The sequence below is a fragment of the Nestor notabilis genome, unplaced genomic scaffold (genome assembly GCF_000696875.1).
Source record: "Nestor notabilis isolate BGI_N333 unplaced genomic scaffold, ASM69687v1 scaffold3575, whole genome shotgun sequence".
NCBI classification, from domain to species: domain Eukaryota; kingdom Metazoa; phylum Chordata; class Aves; order Psittaciformes; family Psittacidae; genus Nestor; species Nestor notabilis.
In genome coordinates this window covers 1-24,150 of record NW_009929642.1, presented here as the reverse complement: position 1 = coordinate 24,150, position 24,150 = coordinate 1, and the positions used below count along the sequence as shown (strand labels likewise).

The 24,150-nt window shown below is 39.5% G+C and overlaps 1 protein-coding gene across 1 annotated transcript; it reads right to left on the bottom strand.

Moving 5' to 3' along the window:
* Window positions 1–18,320: 18,320 nt before the first annotated feature.
* Window positions 18,321–23,515, bottom strand: LOC104406156 (fibroblast growth factor receptor 2-like; the record flags this gene model as incomplete). The annotated part of the gene is made up of 3 exons (XM_010015067.1): window positions 18,321–18,485; window positions 22,510–22,615; window positions 23,378–23,515. Coding segments are annotated over 3 exons (409 nt in total), but the record flags the coding sequence as incomplete, so codon positions are not given.
* Window positions 23,516–24,150: the final 635 nt, after the last annotated feature.

Sequence of the window (24,150 nt, the reverse complement as noted above, 5' to 3'; positions counted from 1 at the left end):
CATCATGCCATAATGCAGTGCTCTTGCAAAATAAATAGTGCCCTTTCAATAAGTACTCCTACTGAAAATAAATATAAGAATTAAAATTATTATAACACAATTAAATATTGAAATGTAGTGTTCTGGGATTGTTTCAGCATTGGACTTGTATCAGTAAGAATTCCTCTGAATTACTGAAAAATCTGGATAGAGAGAGGATGTGGAAGAAAAAGATGGTTTGTAAACAAAAGCCACACTGGGATTCACTGCAGCTTGAAACTAGCTGAGAAAAATGTCTAAAACTCACCTTGGAAGATAAGGTGAGATTTGTTCGTCATAGAAAAAGGCTGACAACTATTGTTCAGCTTGCTAAATGCAGCTCATCCAACTCTCACACTCCTTCCCTTTACATTTTTATGCACCACAAGCATCAGTCTAGACACCAGAAACGCTGTTCTGAGCTTTACCAACTCCCCTCAGAGGGATAGCTAGAGCCCCATCCACTCCAGGAGATACATGGACAAGTTCCATTCAGTTCCCTTAACAAGCCTGGTCAGATTTGGCAGACGTTTTGTAAGGAATGGCATATGTGCACATCTTCTGTGAAGAAAAGCTTCTTTGTTCAAAACTTGCTGCCTCTTCTTCCTCTCCTCAATTATCTTCACATGGCTTTAACTTATGGTGTATGTGCTTTTAGCGCATTTATTCTGCTTAAAAGAAACAACCCAAAACCCAACAAAAAACCCTTACCCAACAAAACCATCACTTTTATGGCCATAAGCCAGGCCTTAAAACTAAGAATGAGACTTGTATTAAAAGCATCAGCCTGGTACATAGATTGCTAGTTTCTATGATGTATAGTAGACCCATAGGCTATTAGACATTTGGGTTGGAATATTGCCTTATCTCACAGGACAGACTGAATATACCTTCAGTGTCTTGATATAGAAGTTTCATTTTACTACATATTTATTTCGTGTCCTGGAGTAGTACAGAAATGGTGAAAGGATTAAACTCACAGTATGAAAGCAGAAGTTTGAAGCAGGATCAGCTCAGGAGAGACTTTCAGGAATCATAAAGGAACGACCAAAGTATGTAACGTCCTCGTGACTTGCTTTGTTCATGTTATCACAGGTTGGTGAACACAAGGTATTAAAAACAAACAGATCCTTTAGCCATGTGAAGAGGTTTGAGAAAAAATGATCCAAACTGAGCCTCCGCACGTGGCAGGCTTCACAGCTCTCTACGTTGCAGCTTCTCCCACTTGGAGAACTCCAGTTTGAAGACGTAATACTCATCTTTATAACCTCCTCCTCAATTGTTATTCCAAATATTTTAAGGCTTTATGGGAATAGGATGGCATCTCTTGTTTTAACTTCCTCCACTGTGAGGATCAGACTTTTAGACATGGCAAACAGGGAGTTTTAGACTTTAAGCAACAACATCTTTTGGGAAAAGCCACTGAGAATGGGGTGGAGGCAGACAAAGCTGGTGACTTCTCTACTTAAACCTGAGCAGCTTATGCTTTCTCTTCTCAGATTCCTTTGCATGTATGCCTGCAGAAGTCCCCATCCCCATGCTCAGCTTTTCAAGGAGTGGTGAGAAGGAAAGCAAAGGAGAGAAAATTACAACTGTTAGACTCCTTTGCAGAAGAATGTTGAGAATTTAGGCAAATATTCATCAGAAACAAGACAGAGAGTTTAACTGACCTCAACCATTGGGAAGGGGAAGGAGAAAGAAAAAGGTCCCAGACCCTTATGAGGTCTCAACAGTTCCTGAAACCTCAAAAAAAAAAAGAAGAAAAAGAACCTGAAGGATGCATGTTTCAAAAATAGTTCACATATTTCCCTGTTTGCTTATAGTAAGTGTAAACCACAGGAGCAAGTTGAAACCCTGCTTTTTCTTTGCCCGATTATTCAAGTGAAGCAAAAATGCTCTCTCCAAGGTGAATAAACTCAAACCATAAGTAAAGTCCTGCTTAAATATTGACACAGAACAGTATATTCTCCACTACCCAGTGTTTTGTTAGCAGTTAAAGTATTAGATAACAAGGCACATGTACACAGCTGGATGAGGAAACCTCAAATTTCTGAACAGTGTCCCAGTTTCAAGAGCTGGCATGGAGTCAAAATGACCTTTATCTTGCCAGTGTTAACAAATTTAGATTAAGTACACAGATACTAAATTCCTTGCATGATTTATCGACTATGTAATGCTCATTTTCATACCCGTACAATTTGTAAAGTCTCTTTTTATTAGGTACAGTATGAAATAACATGCCAAACATACAACAATATTGAAGATGTATAGCGTTGTTGGGCTTTTTCTTGGTTTATTCCACCAGATAATTAGTAAATGCCCTGAGAACTGGAAGAACACAGCTCACACAGCAGATAGGCAGAGGACTCAACCAAGATGTTGCAGAGACAAACTGAGCTCTGGAGCAAGTGCACTGTTGTGAGTGGGACGGAGTGGGAGTCACATGGGAGCAAGGATATGCAGGCTGAGGCCTCGGTCTATGGGCAATTTCAGGAGAGAGAAAAAGATGACAGATGGGAACAGTGAGTTACATTCTGTAAGTCAGAAAAGAACGAGAAGGCTGACACTGAAAACTCAGATCTGTCCTGCTTTATTTAAAGCAGTGCTGGGCACAAAGGAATAGGCATCAATGACGTAGATAAAAGTGAAACTCAGAGTATTACTGACTTTCCTGTGTTTAAACCTCTTGTTAGAAGTCCTGCCATACCATTAAATTTCAAAACAAATGTCTCTATTTCCAGATGTCCACTTGTAGTACTCAATTACAAGTGTGGTTTTGTATATATATTTACATCTTTATATTCAGTGTTCTGAAATTATTACCTTTTCATTTGTAAGTTTTGTCTGGCAATCAGGACATAACAAACATCAGTCTTCCTCCAAAACCAAACCCATTTTAAAAGACCTCTACTCTCACACCCTCCACACGCTCTTATCATCTCTACATCACTGTTCATCGCCCATCACTTGCAGCAATTTGTGATGCTCTGCTAGAAATTGTGTTAGTGACAGAAGTTATAAAATTGAAAGCAGAAACTTAAGTGCTACTATTTTAAGGACCTACCCTTGTAGAACAGGATTCTCAAAGAGCCGTAGCAGGAATTAGGTGATGGCACACCATTCGATGTAAAGCTGTTTGTCAGCTGGTCTGATTCCTCACTACAGCATAAAAAACCTCCTCATATTTCAGAATAGTTCATCTGCACCTCTCAGCCTGAAAGTATTTGAGAATTGACATCTATTTCATGGGATATTACTCTTGAAGAGCAGCAGCAAAGCTGTAGTTAAAAGTGGTATATTAAACCACACTCACCATGATAAGGAGAGGCGGTCATAAATAACACTTCTGTCTTGGTAAAAATAAGGTTCTTGTATAAGTAAGGTTCTTAAATAAGGTTAGTTTAGTAGAATTGCTGCCTTTTTTTTGCATGTTGGAACATGCTGCATCTCTGACTCTCATTTCTATGAAAACTCGGAATAATTATTTTTAAAATTAACCAAACACAGGTTTGTATAAAAGAAATCATTGAAGTATACAATTCCCTGAATACAGCTGTGAGGTCAGGAGGTCAGACACATGCTGTGTTCCAATAGCAAAAGGTTAGAGTGGATTTTTCAATCCATTATGCTCAAGGGGATATTCAAAATCGTGAAGAAAAGCTTTGCTTATTGCTTGGTATCTTCACAGCACCCAAACACTAAAATGTTAAAAAATCAATTTATAATCAAATGGCCACAACCAGATACCACGACAATAACTTCATGATGCAGGAACATGCAGTTGGCACAAAATAAAGCACAGCTCGCAAACAGGCTGTGCAAATTGATGCGACTTCCTTGGTTATTCATTTATGTACTTTTATTCATTTATACGTGCTGATGCTCTTCTTCAGTAATTCAGAAACTTAATTTAAGATTTAATATGATCTCAGGAAAGAATCCATAACATTCAAATATCTGCAGTCATATTCAACTGATCAATACAATGATGGCATTCACATTAATTTCAACAGAGTACAACTCCGCTGGGATACTACAACTAGCTCTGGGATGTGCATGATAAAATATAACTTGTAAATCACTCTCTTCTGAAAGGTAAACCTAATCTGACAATCTGGGATTCTGGCTACTTCAGAAGGATAAAGGAAAACAGACTTATCAGACCACAACTGAGAATCTCAGATATCATCGGCCTTATGACAGTTGGTTATTCTTGAAACTCATGTTTATCTGCTGTTTATATGCTTATTTAGGAGTCTAATGAACTTCTTGATTTCTAAAATAAATGTTCAAAGCTATAAAGTATTTGGCAGATTTAACTTCCCTGAATGCTGAGGCTCCATGAACAGATCACAATTTGTTTGGATGTTCTCACTATTAGGAACACACCAGAATATCTTTTCTTATATTTCTTATTTCCCTTCTTTCACTGATTGCTTACAGAGTTCCTAAATGCTCTGTGCTAAAGCCATTTTATCTGATACTGATCCACCCCTGCCTCCCCAGTTATCTTCCAGCCATTGTTGCCAGTTTTTCTTGCCCAGACCATTAAAGCATCATCTAGATTTACTCTTATATGTAAGACAACCTGGGGGACAAAAACCCTGAACACCACTTAAACATTAGCACACAAAAGTCATCTACAACAGCAGAAACTTCAGTGGCAGCAAAACTGCTGTAGGGTCCCAGATCCCATTTTCCACTCACATGTCTTCACCTGACATCTCCCTCTCCTTTGGTACCACATAATGATTTAAGGATTGATGGGACTACTCTCTGGGTGAAATACAACTTTTAGCAAAAGGCAGGAACCAAGATATTTTCCTATATTTTTTGTCCCAACAAAATTAATCTTCTGCTATAGTTACAAGGCAAAATTATCAACATTAATCCCTTCCTCATTATCAATCCAGAGTCTGTTGTGATCAGCCAGAAGTGCTGCACTCACTTTTTTCTCCCTGCTTTCTGGAGAGGTGGGCAAATATCTGCAATGCAAATGTGGCAAATCCAGAACTTTACTTCTGCTGAAGCAAATGATTTTAAACATGGTTTTATGCATGGTCAGGGATGCTAAAACAGCAGTGCTCTTAGTGTATGAGCTCCAAAGAAAGAGGAACAAAGCCAAAGTGAATTCAGTTCAAAATCCAAATAAATATTCATAGAATATTTTGGCAAATATTCACCAGGTCTAGTCTGCATCACACCTTTAATGTGTGTCCATTTCATACTGCCAAAGTGATGAGACACTCCTGCTGTCTACAGTGTTGTCCAGAAAGGCATCTTCATAATACAGAACTTAGAAGGTGATTAAACAAGCAAAAGAACCCTCCAGAATTAGTTGTCAACATCTAAAAGTGATCTGTTAATATTTGTTACGGACCTTCTCCTCAGGAAAACTTTGGGTTGAGTACTGTTTGCATCAACATAGAGGTGGGCTCAGAAGGATAATCCAGACCTGCTAAGCTGAGTGTGCTCCTGTACCTGGGTCTTGCTAGACATGGGACAGTCAAGGCACCCAGAAGCCATTTTTCCCTCAGGCCACATCCACCTCTTTTACACAGAAGCCCTAATTCTTGTATATGAGCACATGATTTATGCTCAGCTTGATTTCAGTGGTAACAAAGCAGGTGCATGAAGCAAGTATTAAAGCAGTTTGTTGAATTAATGCCAGGATTTTGCAGCAGTGCTGTAAGGGAAAGGGAACCTCTCCACAGAGGAGTTTCAGAAAGAGCCTATTAAAATGAACAAGGCAGATACTTTTCCAGTCACATCTCCCAAGTTTTATCCCTACGAAATCTATGAGGAAAAAGTGAAGACTCGGTTCTACTGCGTTTCAACCTTATCTGCAGGTATAGTGTCCACGCGCTTAATCAAATGCTTGATGGAGGAATTCAAAAGCCAGCAAAAATTAGTGTTTTCTTAAATACCTAAAGCACAAACCAACTTATTTATAGCCACTGAAATAACACTGCTGAGAAAGAATAAGCAAAATACATATATGGAGCACACTTTATCTCCTAGTAAGTGATTTCCGGTACAGTCAGGGTGGAGTAACTTAAAGTAACATAAGATAATCATTTCCCTTTTGCATTAAAACATGTTTGCTTCCTCTCTCCTCATTCTCATAGTCGTGATTTCCTTAGGATAATTAGATTGTTCAGTAGGAGTTAAACCAAGGACAAGTCCTTCAAGCTGGAAGTCTGGTTTATATCCTGAACCATTTCATTCTGCAACTATACTCAGCTGTTAATGTCAGAAAGGAAGATGCTGCACCCAGGCAAGTGCATGGAATCCTGTTAGACTTCAGATCTTGCTGACATTCTCGTTGCATTATGTGCCAAATTTGTATTATTATATCTTTAAATTTATAAAATGACCAGCAGGTATCCAGACACCCTGCTGGTCAAAAGTGTAATTTGAAAATAAACATGCAATGAAAAGAATTATCTAAAGGCTGCTCCAATGACTTTCCATTAATGTAGGGTGTTTTTTAGGGGGTACTCTTTAATCCCCAATGTCTAAATTCCACTTTTTTATAACTTAATTTTCCTCTTTACCTAAAATTCAATGTTCTACAGTGATCAAATTGAAACGCCAGTCTTTCAGATACAAACAAAAAGCTGTTCTGTTGTGTGTGAAGGTTACTCCTACCCTGAGAGGGCAGTTTCTCCAGGCAATTACTTCCACCCATATCAATTAGCTCTTGTGACAGAAGGAATTTCATCTAGTAGAAATTGGACAGAGAACTGGTCTGGAAACACCCAACATTTTGCCAACTCAACTCATCACAGGGACACTAGTGTGCATATCCAATGTCTCAAACTGTTTAAACCTTGACAACTTCTCCAACCAAGTGTATATAAAACACAACAAAAATTGTCTAGCAAGTTCATGAATGCTTGTACTAACTTAATTACATCTCTGGTTCAGGGCAAGTTAAGAGCCAGACTCAATACAATTTCAGGAGTAAAACCCTCGTCCAATGAAAAAGTCATCCAAAACCTTTCTTTACAGCATATTTTTTCAGTAAGTCTCACTGCAGGAGCTGAGAAGAAATTAATTTCTCTACTAGAGCAAGTCATTGTTCAGATATGGCAGTAATGGCAATGATGTTTCGGTAATAGGTGAAGCTCATCAGATCCCTCTGTAAAACTTAGAACAAGACAGAACCTTTTTGTGTGCTCTAGCTGCAAAGCTAAGTGGCAGATCTAACAGCAGCATACGGTACTGGTCAGAGAAGGCTAAACTCAAGTGGGTCCTTTTCATTGCCTGCCAAAATAGAGCAGCATTGAAACGTTCCTGTAGGAAGAGGAAGATTTAGAAACGCCTCTCCGAATCCTGCTGTTCCAGCTGTTTCTCAGACTTACAACTTCAAACTAGAATCCAGCTGCTGGTATTTTCATTCCAATTAAGTTTGGAGTGTTTTTTAAACAAAATATTTTCATAGAGCAACTATTAAGAGATTTCATCATGATCTGATTTCAAACAACAAATGCTTACTGAATTGCAGAGACCGAGTCCGAGAGACGAAGAACCGTGTGTTTGGAGATTATAAAAATGCTAAAAGGATTTAACTTGGCAAGCAGGAGCCTGAGCGCTCAATTTGACTCAAGGGATGCCAAAGTATTGAGGGCTGTGGTAAACAGTAACCCAGACCTCCTCCGTAAGCTGTCCATTAATAAGGGACCTGAGGGACACATTATAAAATTAACAATTGGAAAATTTAAAACACATCCAAAATCCAGCAGCATGTGTGCAGTGTCCACACTATATAGTCAATGCAGTAGCTATCTTTAGATCACGCAGCAGAGGCACTGGAGTGGGGGGGTTTGATCTAAAATAAAACTGAGATTGTTTTTAGGAGGTAAAGGGGCAGCCAGGAAGGCCAAGATGAAAGCTGCTCGCTCCTGCAGCCAGCAGTGTTGATGTGGGCCAGGCACACATTGGGGAGCTTTAACAAGGATGGGGGTCCCTTTTGGGGGGAAAAACTAGCATCGGAGAACACACTTTTACCCCCATCACCTGCTTCTTCCCCTGATACTGCTGCTGTGGGCAGAGAAGCTGGGGGTGGTCGGTACTGCAAGAGGGAACAGAAGAGGCGTTCACAGGGAGAATACTAACCTTACAAGCAACGTTCCTCTCAAGGATGTGGTTTTGGAGTTGTAGTACCTTTTTCCAGAGCCTCCCAGCAGCCCTTTTGGAGACAAACAGTAGCAGCCTGCACTGGGCACTGAGCATTGGTAGCAGTGGTGGACTCTCTGATTCAAGAATCCAATCCTCCTATCACACTAAGCTTAGGATACATCAAGTGTGAATGCTTATTGTATCATATCACTTACCACAAGATTCCAGAGATTCCAACGTTCTTCTATTAATTACTGGAAACAAAAATCTATGCAGTGAGGCAGCTCCTTTCTTTATCTCCTTACTGCTGGGCTGGCAGCCGTATGAGCGAGGATGCTACCTGCTGGTCAGGTCTGGACCCATCTTCTGCACATCTGGGGCATCATGTTCCTGTGGGGTAGGTGCACGTTTAAAAGGAGGCAACACGTTCCTTTCATGTGGAGCTGCTCCATATCTAATTGTTATCACGAAATTGTCAAGCACACAGTGGGTAAACACACCATGTTTATTTCCTACAGACTTTTGTCAAGTGTAACACCCTTCAAATATTCTTTGCCTTTCAAAGAACAGCATAAAGTGGGGGTTTAGAGATAGAGACAACTTCCTCACCACGTTAATCTGGCACCATAAGCAACTTCATCATGTGGCTACTGGCAAAATTCCTACTTTTAATGGCATCAAATGTATATATATTTTTCTGAGACAGAGCCTTGTTACTTTTTTATGGTGAGTCTTGGGTACTGGCTCCATAGAAGATTCAAAACAGAAGTTGTTCAGATAAAGATGGAATTGCAAGGAAAAATAAATATACAAAAATTACTACTGGCCTTTCTTGACTATCGAACTGTAGTGATTTAAGCCCAGACCCACGCAGCTGCTCGCTCACTCCCCCTCTTCTTCCTTCCCCCACTCCTGGAAGGATGGGGAGGAGAATCAAAAGAATGTAACTCCCATGGGTTGAGATAACAGCTCTCCAGTAGCTAAGGTATAATACAAACCACTGCTGCTACCACCAATAATGATAAGGGAAATAACAAGGGGATACAATTGCTCACCACCCACCGACCGATACCCAGCCAGACCCGAGCAGTGATCTGGGCCTTCCGGGTAACTCCCCCCAGTTTCTATACTGGGCATGACGTGCTGTGGTGTGGAATAGCCCTTTGGCCAGTTTGGGTCAGGTGTCCTGCCTCTGCTTCCTCCTGGCTTCCCCTCCTCCCTGGCAGAGCATGAGACTGAGAAAGTCCTTGGTCAGAGTAAACATCACCGAGCAACAACTAAAAACATCGGTGTTATCAGCGTTGTTCCCAGACTGAAAGTCAAAAACACAGCACTGCACCAGCTACTGAGAAGGAGAAAAATGACTGCTATAGCTGAACTCAGGACACAAGCACAGAATTAGATGCCAGAAACTGTCAGATTTTTCTATCGGGTTAAAAAGTCCTAGAGACATCTCTCTCTCAGTGTGTATAGGAATAATATATTCTTGATCTCCAATATAAGAATCAGCTCGATACGTGGACTGCATAAGAAGCACAGGCACTAATATCTGAGCATCTTCCCCTCTTTATATTATATTAAGAGCACAAAGTAATTTACACATGCCTTCAATAGCAACAGGTATAACAATACTGACACTGCATTTGTTAATGTGTGTAACCTCAAGGAATACTAAGTGCTTCTCCTCAAAGGATACACAATAAACAGAAGAGTAAAACCTCAAAATGTTTTGAATTCACCATACAAATATTGCAGCTGCTTTGAAGAAAAAGAATTGCATCTGATAGCAAATAAATAAATAAATAATAGATTAATAAATGGAATTAAGCTGACTGGAAGTCAGTTGCTGAGGTATGGATGCACACAGAAAGGCTGAGGAAAGCAAGAACTCCAAAGCTATTTAAGAAAGTATTTACAAACGCAGCATGTATCTTCCCCATGTTTGTATCATATCTTTGCTATTAATTAATGAAGTGGGAATGTTCTCTCCCAAATGGAACACAGCATTCATGACTGCTGTGTCACTCAGAGTGAAAACAGACATTGCGTCTGCAGAAACCATACAATGTAGTGACTTACCACTTCATCATCTGATACTCCTTTTGCCCTCAATCCTACTCCAGGACCAAAAGTAAACCCTAGATTCTTGTCTTCCCCTTGTTGTTTATTTCTTTAAAAATACATTTAGATCTTTGGGGGTGTATTTTGAGACACTGAAAATACCTTGGATAAACTACCATCTCTTCTTTGTTTTCACCCTGCACTTCTCAAAGCCCTGACTCTAATGACGTTTGAAAAGGATTCTGTGAGCAGAATCTGGAAGCTTCAGCAGGACTGATTGATTGTGTTTAATTGCATTTTGGTTTCATCCATGCAGTGCCATAAATCTACCGCTTGTCAAACAGAGGCAGTTGATTAATGGCTGTCTGTAGTCGAGCTACAAAGAAATCTCAACAAAATATGAAAGTCTTTGAGGGTGTATGGTTCTTAACTACCTACATGGGGTGTGCCAAGGGTGCGAGGTGGAGGAGGCTCCAGCAAGAGAAACAATGAACACAGCGCTAGGAAAAGCAAGGGACTGCTGCCTCTTTCCTTCTTACCTGCCTGCAATGAGAGAAACAAAGCCTAAAGAAAACCACAGCAGATTTTTCCTCCTTGTTCATTGCAGCACATAGAATAAAGGAGGCTCAGCACATACGCTACGTACGTGAAGCCAACTTACATATACAGAAAAATAGAGATTACAAGAAGCAAGTCTGGATCCAAGTGACATCTGTCATATTTAGGGCAGTCGATATCAAAAGAGAGACCAGGCATGAAATTCTGGGGTGATTTTAAGACTCCTTGGAACCACCCTGAGTGTAACTGTTTCCCAACTATTAAACCAGATGAGGATCCATAAAGTATTTGTGAACAATGAAACAAAAAGTCAAATGAGGAAGAAGCAAAGCACTGCCAAATACTACAGGGAAAAAAAACCCCAAACTTTTCACTCACAATAAAACCATTTTTCATTCAGAATTTTTAACTAGTTAGTAACATTTTTACTGACCCTTCCAGAACCCTGTCACGATTACATCTATTACGTGACTACTGAACAGTTATATGGCACTAGCTTTATGATTTAGCAACCTGTAGGGCTGGACCTACAGAAATTCTTGTACAGATTTAGTCTATACAGATAATTAGAGATAAATACACTATTTTTACTGAAAAACATGAAAAAAAGGCTACTGAAGGTTAAAAAAACAAACCAGTGGATTATACTTCATTGACCAGCTGATAAATAAATATTACATCTCCTCTGACATGAATGAAGTCTTGGATTACATCAGCTGAAGAAGTCCACCAGTTGTTATAACAGCTGTCAAGGAACAAGTCTTGGAAATCTTAAATGAGAGGGAAAATATGAATTTGGAAAAATATAAGTAATACAAATTTGCCTATGTAATTCCCTAGTAGAAACCTTTGGGTTTGGTTTCTTGTTTTGTGGGGTTTTTCCCCCAAAACTGTGACTTGAAAAATGCAAACACTTTTATAAAAAAACCTTACTGAAAAGTAAATGAAACAGTCAAGAAAACTGGTAAAATGAGTATTCATGAAAGAAAGTGCTTCAGCAAAGTTGGCTGTGCCAGGCAAGCTGCATGCTGGCAGCTTCATTCCAAACCCATTGGCAGCTCCACAGGAGATGAGCACACAGTCATTTGAGTTGGCGGCTTCCTGGAGCTGATGAGGAGAAAATGAACAGTTTCATAAGGAAACACTTTGAATTAAGAGCCAGTGCCAACTGCACAAGTTTTCTTCTCTCACCTCTCTTCTTGCAGCTTATTTCTTGCTTGTGGTAGACCATTACTTTCCCTTCATCCGAGAACTTCTACATATGTCTTCTGCACCACTAGCACAGAGGCTGCACAGAGAAGGTCCCTCACCTCTTCAGGAAACCTCACCACAACCCAGCTGCAGGTACACATGGTCGGTTTCCCCAGGAGCTCTGGCACTAACTTTTTGTGGTGGCAAACTGTCCTCGAGTGCTCTTGTCACTTAGAACTTAACACATAACACTTGAAATTCAGGCATGATGCAAGAAGACGCAACTCCACTTTCTCCAGTGGTGTCACACCCAGACCTGGATGAACCCTGCTCTTCTGAATACCCAAACCATCATTCCCATGGCAGATCTCTGACTTACTGAATTTAGCAGTACAACACTATTCAGCTGTCAGTTTGTGCATCTCTGCAGCAACAAACTTTTGGACAAGAAAGTACTGTATGTTGCTGAATAGCCCTTAAAGAAAATTATAGTCATGCCAGGGAAACACGTCTAGACAAAATACTGCACCTCAGCTACCTTCTCTGAGATGTCTTTAAAACAGTCTTTGGCTGTATTGATTGTTTTTCCTCCATAAACTGCAATTCTCTTTAGTTGCAGTATAATGGGCCGTAGATTTCCCCAGGCATCAGTGACACCAGGGCTCTCAATTGCTGTCCTATTTCTCCACTCTCTCCTTATTGCTTCAGACAGTTCAGATGCCACAGCAGAGGAGATGAGTTGCTCCTATGCCACAAAGATATTAGTCCTCCCTGGAAATCCTTTGAGGCTTCGGAAAAGCTTGTCCAGTAATTCAGGCAACCTGGTCTCAGTACAGGCTGCTGGTAAGTGAAAACAACACCAGGCTCCTCACAAACCCTCCTGAGATATAGTGGCTCTTGGCCCCTCTCACAGTAGTCTGATGGGAGGGCATCAGGAAAAAGTCTGTCAAAACAGATAGGTGCTCTGAGCAACATAAACATCATTGATATCTGGAAGTTCTGGCACTCAGAGACTCATCATCAGCCCAAATAAAACATTATGAAGTGCAATTATTTACAGTGCTTGGATGTAATTTCGAGTTAGTCCAACCATTTTGTTTTGAAAAAATCAAAATACTAGATTCCTACTTTGACCTGATATGTTATTGTCTGCTGTTCAATAGTTGCAACATAAAATGACTTCATTTCCTCCTGACAAGATGACTCTGATAGGGTCGTGTCATTCTGAAAAGGTCAAAATACTTTATCTTCTGTAAGACGCTCGTGCTTTACAAAGCTTTTGACAAAACAGTGGTTTTCTACTGCATAAGAATTCAACCAGAAAAGTTTTGGCCAGCTGTGATAATCAAAAGCAAGCCAGGACCTGACTTTTAAAATCCAAATGCCTTAATAGAGGGAGACCTCTCTCTTGTTAAATGCATCACTAAATTGAATCTACTGAACAATACATCCCACTGACAAGCTCAGCATGAGCCAGTGCAGCTTTCCAGAACTCCTCTTCAGACCTGGGTTACCTCTGGCCAATAGCTCAGATTTGCAAAACCATGGAAAAGTTTCAGCTGGAAGGGACCCTGGCAATCATCTTTGCCAACCTGGTGTTGAAAGCAGGGCCCTGGATTAGGTTATCCATGGCCCTGTCCAGCCAAGTCTTAAATATCTGCAGCCAGACAGATTCCGCTGCTTCTCTAGGCAGCTTATCCCAGTGTCCAAGTGGTCTCAGTGGAGAAATTGTTTCTAAAATCCAAATAGAAACACCCTGAAGCAACTGGTGCCTCTTACCTGTTCTGTTTCTGTGCATCCTTCTGAAGAGAACCACTGCCTCCGTCTTCTCTCCTGTAGGAGTTTTATGGGAAATCTAGTTAACAGGAGTTTTGCATACATAAAAGGGGACAAAAAAGAACACTTGCTCTACAAATTCTATTGCATTTAAGCTGCTTGTAACATTTAGGATTCACGGTGACAAAAGAGCAGAAGTACACAGGAATACTTATAGGTGCAGAAGGATTGACAGTCTTTCCAAGCACAAATTGCTGGGGGTAACTTACTCTTCATCCATCACAACAAATCTATTACATTTACTGTGGAAAAATCAATGAAATATTCTTATACTAATTAGATCAAATGATGCAGATAGAGAACTTCCTGATTACAGAATAGACAGATGACCCTTCAAAAACAGGTGTTGGTTGGCTTTTTCTTCCTTCTATAGCAACTGGTTTTGCCCCAGTTTTTACCCTTGAATATGTTAAGCTACTTAAAACCCCTCCAAATGAAACTAAAGCATATGAAGGTTTCTGCAAGGTTTGCTAAAGGACTGGTCTTCTAGTGGTTCTTTACCTTTCCTTAACAATAACAGACACAGATTCAAGCAGCACTATGCATGTATTTTCGGATGTACTTCTTGGACTAAAGTCTCCAAAACTTGTCATTCAGGATCTGCATGACATGAGCTTTCCCACCCCAGACTTAGAGGACAGAAGGAAATACTATACCCAGCTTACCTGACTGGTGGATTTTGCTCACTGTTAAGCCATGGGACATCCAGCTGGGGGAAGGTCAATGGCACCCAAGGGTGCGCTGCTCCCTCTATTAATTACTTCTACCATCCAAAAAGTGTGCCTTTCCACTTGGCCCAGGTGGGTCTTGTTCCACATCTCAGGCACTGACTTATGGAAGAGACCTTTACTATTAAAAAAGTACTTCAACAGCAGTCTATAAACCCTGTTCAAGACAGCCTTTAACCTTCACTTGGTTTAATAAGTGACATTGAGATCACCGAATGTTTCATTAAAAGGTGGTTTCTAGGCCTCAGGGTTTTGTGGTGCTCTTTTCTCAAGGGTCAGACATGAAAATTACTACTTTGTACACAGCTTTGCTCATGTTACTTCCAGAAATAAAATAGTAAAGTTCCTTCTCTTTTGACAGATTTCAAAATCAGAATGCACTTCAACTCCTACTTTTGTAAAAGCATAATAAAACATATATTGAATGATATGAACTATACGAAATCAACAAAAAGTGACAGAATAGATGTAATATTCTTATCTGATGTATGTATATTATAATTAAAAAGCTGATAAAAACCACCCCAAAAAAACAAACAGGCAATATGAACTTGGTTATGAATTTAAGCTATAACAAACCTGACTTTTACATTCATATTTTCTCTTACGCTGTGTTGATTTGAATCAATACTTAAACTGAAGACAAGAAACAATTAGGTGCAACAGGAAACTGCTTACACACTGAACATAATCCTCATTATCCACATCGATATAAATTCATTTCCTGATATAATGCTACCTTTCATTATTGCTCCTGTTAATAATGTCAACTTTGAGAGCAATCCAAATCCTAACCCCTTCTTCCCATGAAAAGCCAGAAGTAAGCATGGCAATAAAGAATGCTTCCCCTTTGGACATATGTCAATGCCAGATCTTATTTTCTGCTGCCTAGTTTCCTCTTGCAACCCCACAGAGGATGATCTGCTTCTCCCCCAGAAACTGAGGCTTCTGTGCCCTGCTCTACAGCCAGTGTTTTCATAGAAGGAAATTAAACGACAGGCAATGGAGAAGAGAGTCTTCAGACAGCAGGAGAGAATAAAAACTTAATCCAGGGATTACACTACAGAATTAGGAAAACTGCATAATAAATATACTTCAGGCAGTGTCTGTGGAATCGTGGTCTATCTCCAAGGTGCAAATCTAAACCTTTGAGAGCTAAACTGAAAAAAATAACAAAGGAAAACCAGACAAACTGTTTTAAACAAAATCAGAGTAACCAAAAAAGTTTACATTATTTAATAGCACCTTTCCCTCATGATTCTGAGCATCTGCATACTGTTATTTTTAAAAGACAAAGGAGTGAAGATCATTTAGATTCATTTCAATAGAAGCAGAGCAAGATTCAAGATCTTCTCATACCCTTTACGAGAATCTTAAAGCCAGACGTGTGTCATTAAGACTACTGTGGTTTCAGTCAGACAGCAGCTACCATCGTTGCTAATAGGCATGGATGCTGTGAGGAAAGGGAACTGTTATTTTTTAGTAGAGCCAGTGGGAATTTTTCAATCAGATAATTCCTAGTTGGAAAACATCACCTTTTTAACAGGCACTTTTTTAGAGTTTCTTTGGATTGATGTGAGATTTCTGGTCACAATAGAAGGAGACAAAAAGAAACCAAAGATTAGTTTGGTGTCTGGAGCATTCTTACAGCATGTGGTAAAGACCAGATCCAACAACCCTTTTCTGGCTAACCTGCAGCAGCAAAATGACCATAAAGTTCCCATTTCTGCTTCAAGCAGAAAATGGGAACTTTGTCTATTTCTAGCTATTTTCTTATCCTCCTTCTGTTTTCAAGTTTAAAACCCACAACTTTTAAACTCTCTCCACAATGACTCTCTTTCCATCCCATTTTTGTTTTAAATCTCCTACACAAAAGGTCCTCCAACCTCTCCAGTATGAATGAGAAACCTCACTAATTAAAGGATATTAGACTAACTAGAGAAAATAGTCTATGTCTACACTATAAACCACTTTGCAGCAAAGAGCTTCCCACCCCACGAACACCGAAGACTGTACATGTATTTACTCAAATAATCCCTGTTATTCATGAGCAGACATTCTATAAGAGAGAGGCAAAAGTATTATTCCTGAATGAACGGCTTTGTAGTATAGGATCTCTAATAAAGTCAAAAGGAAGCGTTTCTGGATATGTTCCACCACTTGATGTTCAGGAAACCATTTTGTATGACACAAAGGATTAGGAAAAATAAGCTGCATGACATTTATTTTGTAATTTTAACATTAATATCCGTAGAAACATTTTATTGTCAGTACAAAAGTTAACAGATTTTAATACTTCTTTGACCCAATTTAAAAATAAAAGGACAACCAAAACAAAACACCACCACATAAAACAGTGTAATTTGCATTCATATTGCATGGCCATATCAGTGTGAGTGTTCTGAAAGTACAACCACAAGACTTCTGTAAAAAGGTACAAACAACAGTGATGTTTTAGCAGAGGCCAGTGCTATACCTACTGTTATGGAATGGATCAGAAGGAAATATTGGAGTCAGCATGAATTAATCCCTTAAAAAGATGTTGATATTCCTATGGCAAATTGTCATTATAAACAACTTCTCTCTTTTTAACTTAAGTTACAATAGAGGGATAGTCTAAAAAGCAAAAGATCCAGGCCAACAGATCTGGAACCTATTATCCGAACTCAGGGAAGAGAATTGTAGTTAATTTGATGCATGTGCAACTCAGGGTAGAAGCTCAGCTCCTTTTAGAGCAGTATGTTCTGCTATGGTTATAGACAAATTCATGTCTTTCCTTACTTTAGGAACCCTCCTTTTTTGTTTGTGTGTGGAATGATTCTGCTTTTTGGCCATGGGAAAACATTTCTAAAGAGTTAAATTGTTAAAGTGACAGGTATTGAGAATAAAAGACTTTCTTGTTAAAGGATTTGGTTTTGATAAGAATAATCATCTGACACTGCAGTTTTTAAACACAAATAAATCAAAAGTTTAATTCCCCAAAATTAGTTATATACTGTAAATATTTCTTTTTTTTTAAAGATCTGAAAACTAGTAAAGTCTGAGCAATATATCTACTAGTTCTCTGTGCTGCCTGCATAGAAATGCCATTTAAATTACAAAAACACAACAACCCTATAAACGATTAACTGTTTTGTACATTACCAATTAGTTAATAAATTAATGATATACCATTTTCCCTGAAAGCAAAGTATTTTCCACCTTTGGATGGTGAAAATTAAGAAATTCTGTGTAAGAACAGCATTTAGCAAATAGCTGTTAAAAAAGAGACTAATTTGCTAGGTGGATTGGGACATCCATTTTTAAATCAATACAAAAAATAATTCATTGTAAATATATATAATATATATTTATACATATTTTGAATATATTTACATACATCCAGCACCTATATACTGCATTTGTGCTCTGTAAGTGTGTGCCAACATATATTTTCTCCAAATATTACAAAATAAACAAGAAAGGCAGACCGAGAGTTTGCCTCAAGTCCAACTGGTCCATTGTACAAACAAAGTCTGTTGCAGCTTACAGGAAGCCAGAGAATTGATAGCAATGAGTATCTAGACACAGTTCATAAACATTCTTCTTGTTGGGAATATTTAAAAGCTGTGAATTATAAGATTCTTTATGTAGGTTCTGAACTGCTTTCCTCCAAGTTTGCAGGGTTTTTTTCTCCTTTTTCTTCTTTTTTTCCATATTTCATATGTACAAGCAGAAACATTAAGGTCCTGGAGAAAGATTTTGTTTTGCATATGGTAGGTAGCTTGATGTTCTTGTTTCTTTATTCCTCTGTATGATTTCTTTTCATGTTTTAACACTTCCATTCATGTGTTGGTACTTGGGAAGACAAGGTTCATAAGGCATTGGATCGGGAGAAAAAACAGAGTCATCACCTGAAGAACACGAACTCCTTGTGTCAGGGTAACTAGGTGAATACTGTTCAAGAGGTCCACTGAGGTCCAGATACTCCTATGGCAAAGAAATAAACCACATTTTAGACAGTAAGACTGACAATAACGTGTTACTGCTGCTCTGATTTGGCTTGATCATCCCATGGGTGAAAGAGGAGTTTAAAGATGATACTCGTTTCTGTAACGCAATTGCATTCAAACCCACCTCTCGGTTAAATATCTGCTAAAACAAGGAGCTTGGATAGAAAAAGAAAACCCAAACCAATAACATGGTACTTTTCTGAAGTCCAACATCGCCAGCATTAGCCACGTCACTGGGAATAAACATGCCAACCACATCAAAAGAGAACTTTTCACTCGCAATGATAAAAAATGAAATTTCATCCTAAATAGAACCATTTTTCTTTAGCACATGGTAATGATTTGGTGAGGGAAGGGTACTTCCAACTTTATATTCCTTTGGTCACTTTGAATATCTGTTTTATATTCTGTGATATTAAATTTGTGTTTAAACATGCAGTGGCATACATGCAAAAAAGAGCTGAAAAAGGAAAATCAATTCCCTAGATTTTGGGGTTTTCATGTGTGTGAGTGTGTCCCAGAGTAGCTATGACCAAAGCAGTCATTAAAAAAGGAAATAATATCTGCTGAATCCAAGTTTTGGGTTAAGGCTCTTTTGCTAGAAACAACAGTTTTGGCAAGAGAATAAAGTTATTTTTTCCCCTTGAAATGTTCCTTCTCTTTCAACTTCTAAAGGCAGCTGCATTCATTTAAATGCAATCTCTTCATTTGCTAAACCGCAAGTTATGATTGTACTGACGAGACAAGTCTTCCACCTCAGTCAGTATTTTATGCTGCTGTGCTTCGGTTTTGGGGTAATTTAGTTCTTCAGCTAACAGATTTTTTTCAATCAATCAGCCATTCAATCATTACCATATTATAGTTAAGAAATGGTCACCATTTGAAAAGCAGTGAATGTGAGTTTTAAAATGCCGACAAATAGAGTAGGCAGCAAGGGAAGGCAATTTGGATGTGTGATTACTGCCTGCCTTGCTGCCTAACCTCTGAAAAATCCATGAGGGCAATCATGACATGTTTATTAGTAAACCAGCCCTACATGAAAAGAAATAATCAACCACTTTCTAGACAGATAGAAGAAGAAAGTATTCCAGTATCTGAAGAAACAGGGCTTTCCCATGGCATATCAGGCATTGCTCATCATATCAAAATCCTTGTTGTAATTCAGTTATGAATTCAATATTGAAGGTGGGATTCTTATTCCCTCTCCAGCCTTCTTATCCAGTGCTGAGGGCCAGAGTCACATAAAGGGGCATAAGAAGTTTCCAGTATCAGGTTCATTCCTGGTGTTGATACAACAATACAGCTATATGGCTGACTCTTTGTGACTCCTGCTTATGCAGCTTGAGAAAACATTCCACGCTACTCTTGGAAACATCAGAAATATGGTCTTTCAGGAGGGTGAAAAAATAACAAACAAACAATCCCAACAAAACCCCAACAAAAAACCCCAAGAAGTGATGATCATGGAGAAGAGCAAGACATCACCATTTAAGCAGAAGCAATTACTTGCACAAATGCAGAGGAAGGCTGCGTGGAGACCTCACAGCAGCCTTCCAGTATCTGAAGGGGGCCTACAAGGATGCTGGAGAGGGACTCCTCATTAGAGACTCTAGTGGTAGGACAAGGGGTGATGGCTTTAAACTTAAACAGGGGAAGTTTAGATTAGATATAAGGAAGAAGTTCTTTACTGTGAGGGTGCTGAGGCACTGGAATAGGTTGCCCAAGGAAGTTGTGAATGCTCCAGCACTGGAGGTGTTCAAGGCCAGGCTGGACAGAGTCTTGGGCGACATAGTTTAGCGTGTGGTATCCCTGCTCATGGCAGGGGGGTTGGAACTAGATGATCTTAAGGCCCCTTCCAACCCTAACTATTCTATGATTCTATATAAGATGACTCTGTATCAACAGTGTCATTCCAGGGGAAAGGGAAAGTGCCACTGTGGAGAGGACAAGCAGAAGTACTGTCACACTGAAGCATGAAGGACCTGCACTTCAGGAAACGTGCAGATTACACAAAATCAGAGGACTCAAAAGCTACGAAGGAAAACGAGACACACTGGAGTTCTCAGGAGATGCTGAGTGAGAACATGACAAGTTTTCAAGAACATAAAATGTGCTGCAAAGACAAGTGAAATAATTTGCTTTCTATGTCCAGGGTAAATAGGACAAAAAGCAGTATCTTATGTTGAAAGATTAGAGATTAGGAAAAGCTTTCAAGAAGTAAAGCTAATGAAACAAAGCAATAGACTGTCAAGGGATGCAGAAACACAACAGTGGAGATCTTTAAGGAAAAGTTACATAAACATCTGTCAGGAATGACAAACTTATAGTGGATGCTGCCATAGGCTGATCAGATGGACTGGATGTGCTCCTGAGCTTTTCCCGGCCTTTTTGCCTGTGATTCTAGCCTAAAGTAATTTACAGAACCCTAAAGGCCCTTTCAGGTTACCTTTGAGATCCTTCCAGCTCCATGATTTGGGAAGGCAAGATGGTTAAACACACACAAAAAAGAAAACAATATCCTTTCCCAGGCTTAGAATTGCAGCTCAGAACCTCGCTCTTCAATTTGCAAATGCATATCCAGTCCAAGGCACCCAGCGCTCCGCAGTGGCAGCCAGCCACCTCCAACTAGTCTCAGGAAATCATATATAAATTAGGCAGGAAAAGATGCAGTCTGTCTGAACGAGGGGAAAATGGTCACGGTACGCAGAGCTGCATCACCGACTCCAAAGGGAGCACACACGTATTCCTGCCCACCTCTGAGCCACTCCTGAAGGTGCCATCTTTTAGAGTAAGCCTAAAAACCAGAATCCAGATAAATATATAGCTGCTGCTGAAGCCAAAGAACCTTTTTCAACCAGATCTACTGAACAAATTATGATCATAAAAGATGGGATCTCTACTCAGGTTCTCCTGTCATGTCTGTTGCACAGACTTCCTTAAAGCTGCTTAAAAATCCATTTCTTATTTCTCTGACAATTACGAAGACTCAGAAAGCAATATATATATATATATATAAAAGAATCCAGATCTTTTTTCCTACCTTTTGCTCCCTTATAAAGAAGTAATAGCGCATCTGAAAAATTTATTTTGAAACTGGTAAAACAAGTTGTTGCTACTTTCCTAAATGTTTTGTTCTTTTTTTTCCCTCCCATTATACATATAATACATCTATTTTCTCAGAATGATACACATAACACATATAATTTCTCGGAACAATAGGAATTCAGAAAGTATTTCTGGGACACCAAGCATTTCCCCTCAAAAGAAGTTTCCCTCAAAAGAATCAACATTTCCATCGCTTGTCATCTTCCTCAAAGGTGCATGTGATTTAGTGGTAAGAGAACCGATTCCTGTGTGAATACGCTAATCAGTGTGTTCCTTGATAAAACTAATAATATCTCAGACCTCTGAAAGACTGCTCTTCAAATAAAGCCTTTCTGCATTCATATATCCCAATCTGAAGCAGTGTAAGGCAGGACCTTCGGATAATTGGATGACTGTTCACACGTTCCCTATGGGTCCACCTTCCCTCCACAGAGAGCTGTTTCAGTGAACCTAATTCAGTCTCAGACATATAATGTGAAATCTACCATCAACAGTTTCTCCTTTTCTGACCTAGATATCATGGCTGGCAATCAAACTGAGTTGATAAATGAAAAGCACCATGAACTCCACGTATCTCCTTCACATGAAATTCATGCTGGAACATAACCACTGCCTTTCAACCTGCTGCATGCACTCCCTCGATACTGCTATGCTAAAACCATCAAAAGATGCACTGAGATATAAACAAAAGCATTTTAAAGATGTGTTTCTGTTTAGTTACATAAATCAAGGCATAATGGCAAGAAACCGAGGATTTCATGCGTGTAACCTCAGAGGACAACGACAAACAGAACAAGAAGAGAACTTGAGCAGGATTTCATAATTGAATAAATTCCATCTGTCTCCTGAACCATTTGTCCTGATCAGCAGCTTATGGAGGGAAACAATTTACCTACCTCATTAGTTGTGAGAGTGAGAATCCGATCCAAGTCTTCTACCAACTGTTTGAAAGTCGGTCTCTGTGAAGGCACAGCATGCCAGCAATCTCTCATCATCATATAGCTGTAAGAAATACACATTTTCTTGGCTTAATTAAAATCACGCGTTCTCCTCACAAACCTTTTCAGACACAATGTTCTTCATCACAGATAAAGCAGCGAGCATCCACAGCCCTACACATGGACCACTGACTTTCCCAAAACTGTGTGATATTCCCTTCCCTCAAAGTTGCATTTCTATTCCTGTACCTCTTTTTCTTCCCTGGTGTATAAACTGCTTTTTTGTGGACCCAATTCTATAGCCTTCTTTCCCAGGAATTTCAGTGGTATTAAATTACATGTGCTTAAATATTTGTGCATGTTAGGGATTGTGGTCTTTGTGAAGTGAAGAAATCAAAATGTGTAAAAAAAAATATATTAAAACATAGTTAAGGGCTCTACTGAAATACCAGAGTGGGAAAACACTCTCCCCTCCATCACCAGGAGATAATGGTGTGCTAACATAGAAGTTCCCAAATGTGTTTTGTTCTGTACAAAACCAGCCTGACGTACTTTACGTATGATTACTGGTATGTGTGCCATTTAGGCATTTTCACATTAATGAGATTAGAATAAAACAAATATGGGTGTAAAAACACTGATGAAGACAGGGTAGTAAAGAAGTATCCTCTGTCAAGCATTTCCTGAAGACCTTTTCTTTACATATCTAACACACACGTACATCCACAGTTTTAAAGTCAAGCAGTTCTGCTGGGGTAGCATTAACCACGTGAATTCAGTACAGTTTATGCCCTCCAGTCCTGGTATAGCAAATAAGGATCCTTACAGTTCATTGGTGCAGTTGGCAGGTTTATCCATACGGTGCCCTTCTTTAAGCAGCTTAAAAAGTTCCTCCACTGGGATTCCTGGGTAGGGTGATCCTCCTAACGTGAAGATCTCCCACATTAACACACCAAATGACCAACTACAAATCAAAGAGAAAACTGCATTAGTAGATCTGCCTTACTGCTGGAAACAGAGATGTGTCTGTGGCAGACAGACACTGCTGGTCCCTCTTAGGAGATGCTTTAAACCAGCATCTGCCCAACTCCAACTGCAGAGTTGGAAGGAAGGAACCTTAAACCTCCTCTAATACCAACCTCCTGCCATGGGCAGGGACACCTTCCACTAGAGCAGGTTGCTCCAAGCCCCTTGAACACTGCCAGGGATGGAGCAGCCACAACTGCTCTGGACAACTTCTTCCTAATATCTAATCTAAGTCTTCCCTCTTTCAGCTTACAGTTATTCCCCCTTGTCCTGTCACTACATCAGTCCATGAATTGGATATATGCCTGCGCAGCATATAGAACAGGGACTGACCTGAGTAGAAAGGTCAGAAACACTCTGCCTTTGTCTGCTGTGCTCTAAGCACCCGAGTTTCCAGGACTGTTGCAAAGAACCACGTCTTCACAGCTCAGTTATTTACGGAACACTCACAGCTGAGCTGGATTGCACTGACGTAGCAGGGTATTTTGGAGAAAAAAAAGCAGACTGTTCAAAACAAAAATATTTTGCATCATTCTGCTCTATTTTTATTATTATTATTATTATTATTATTAA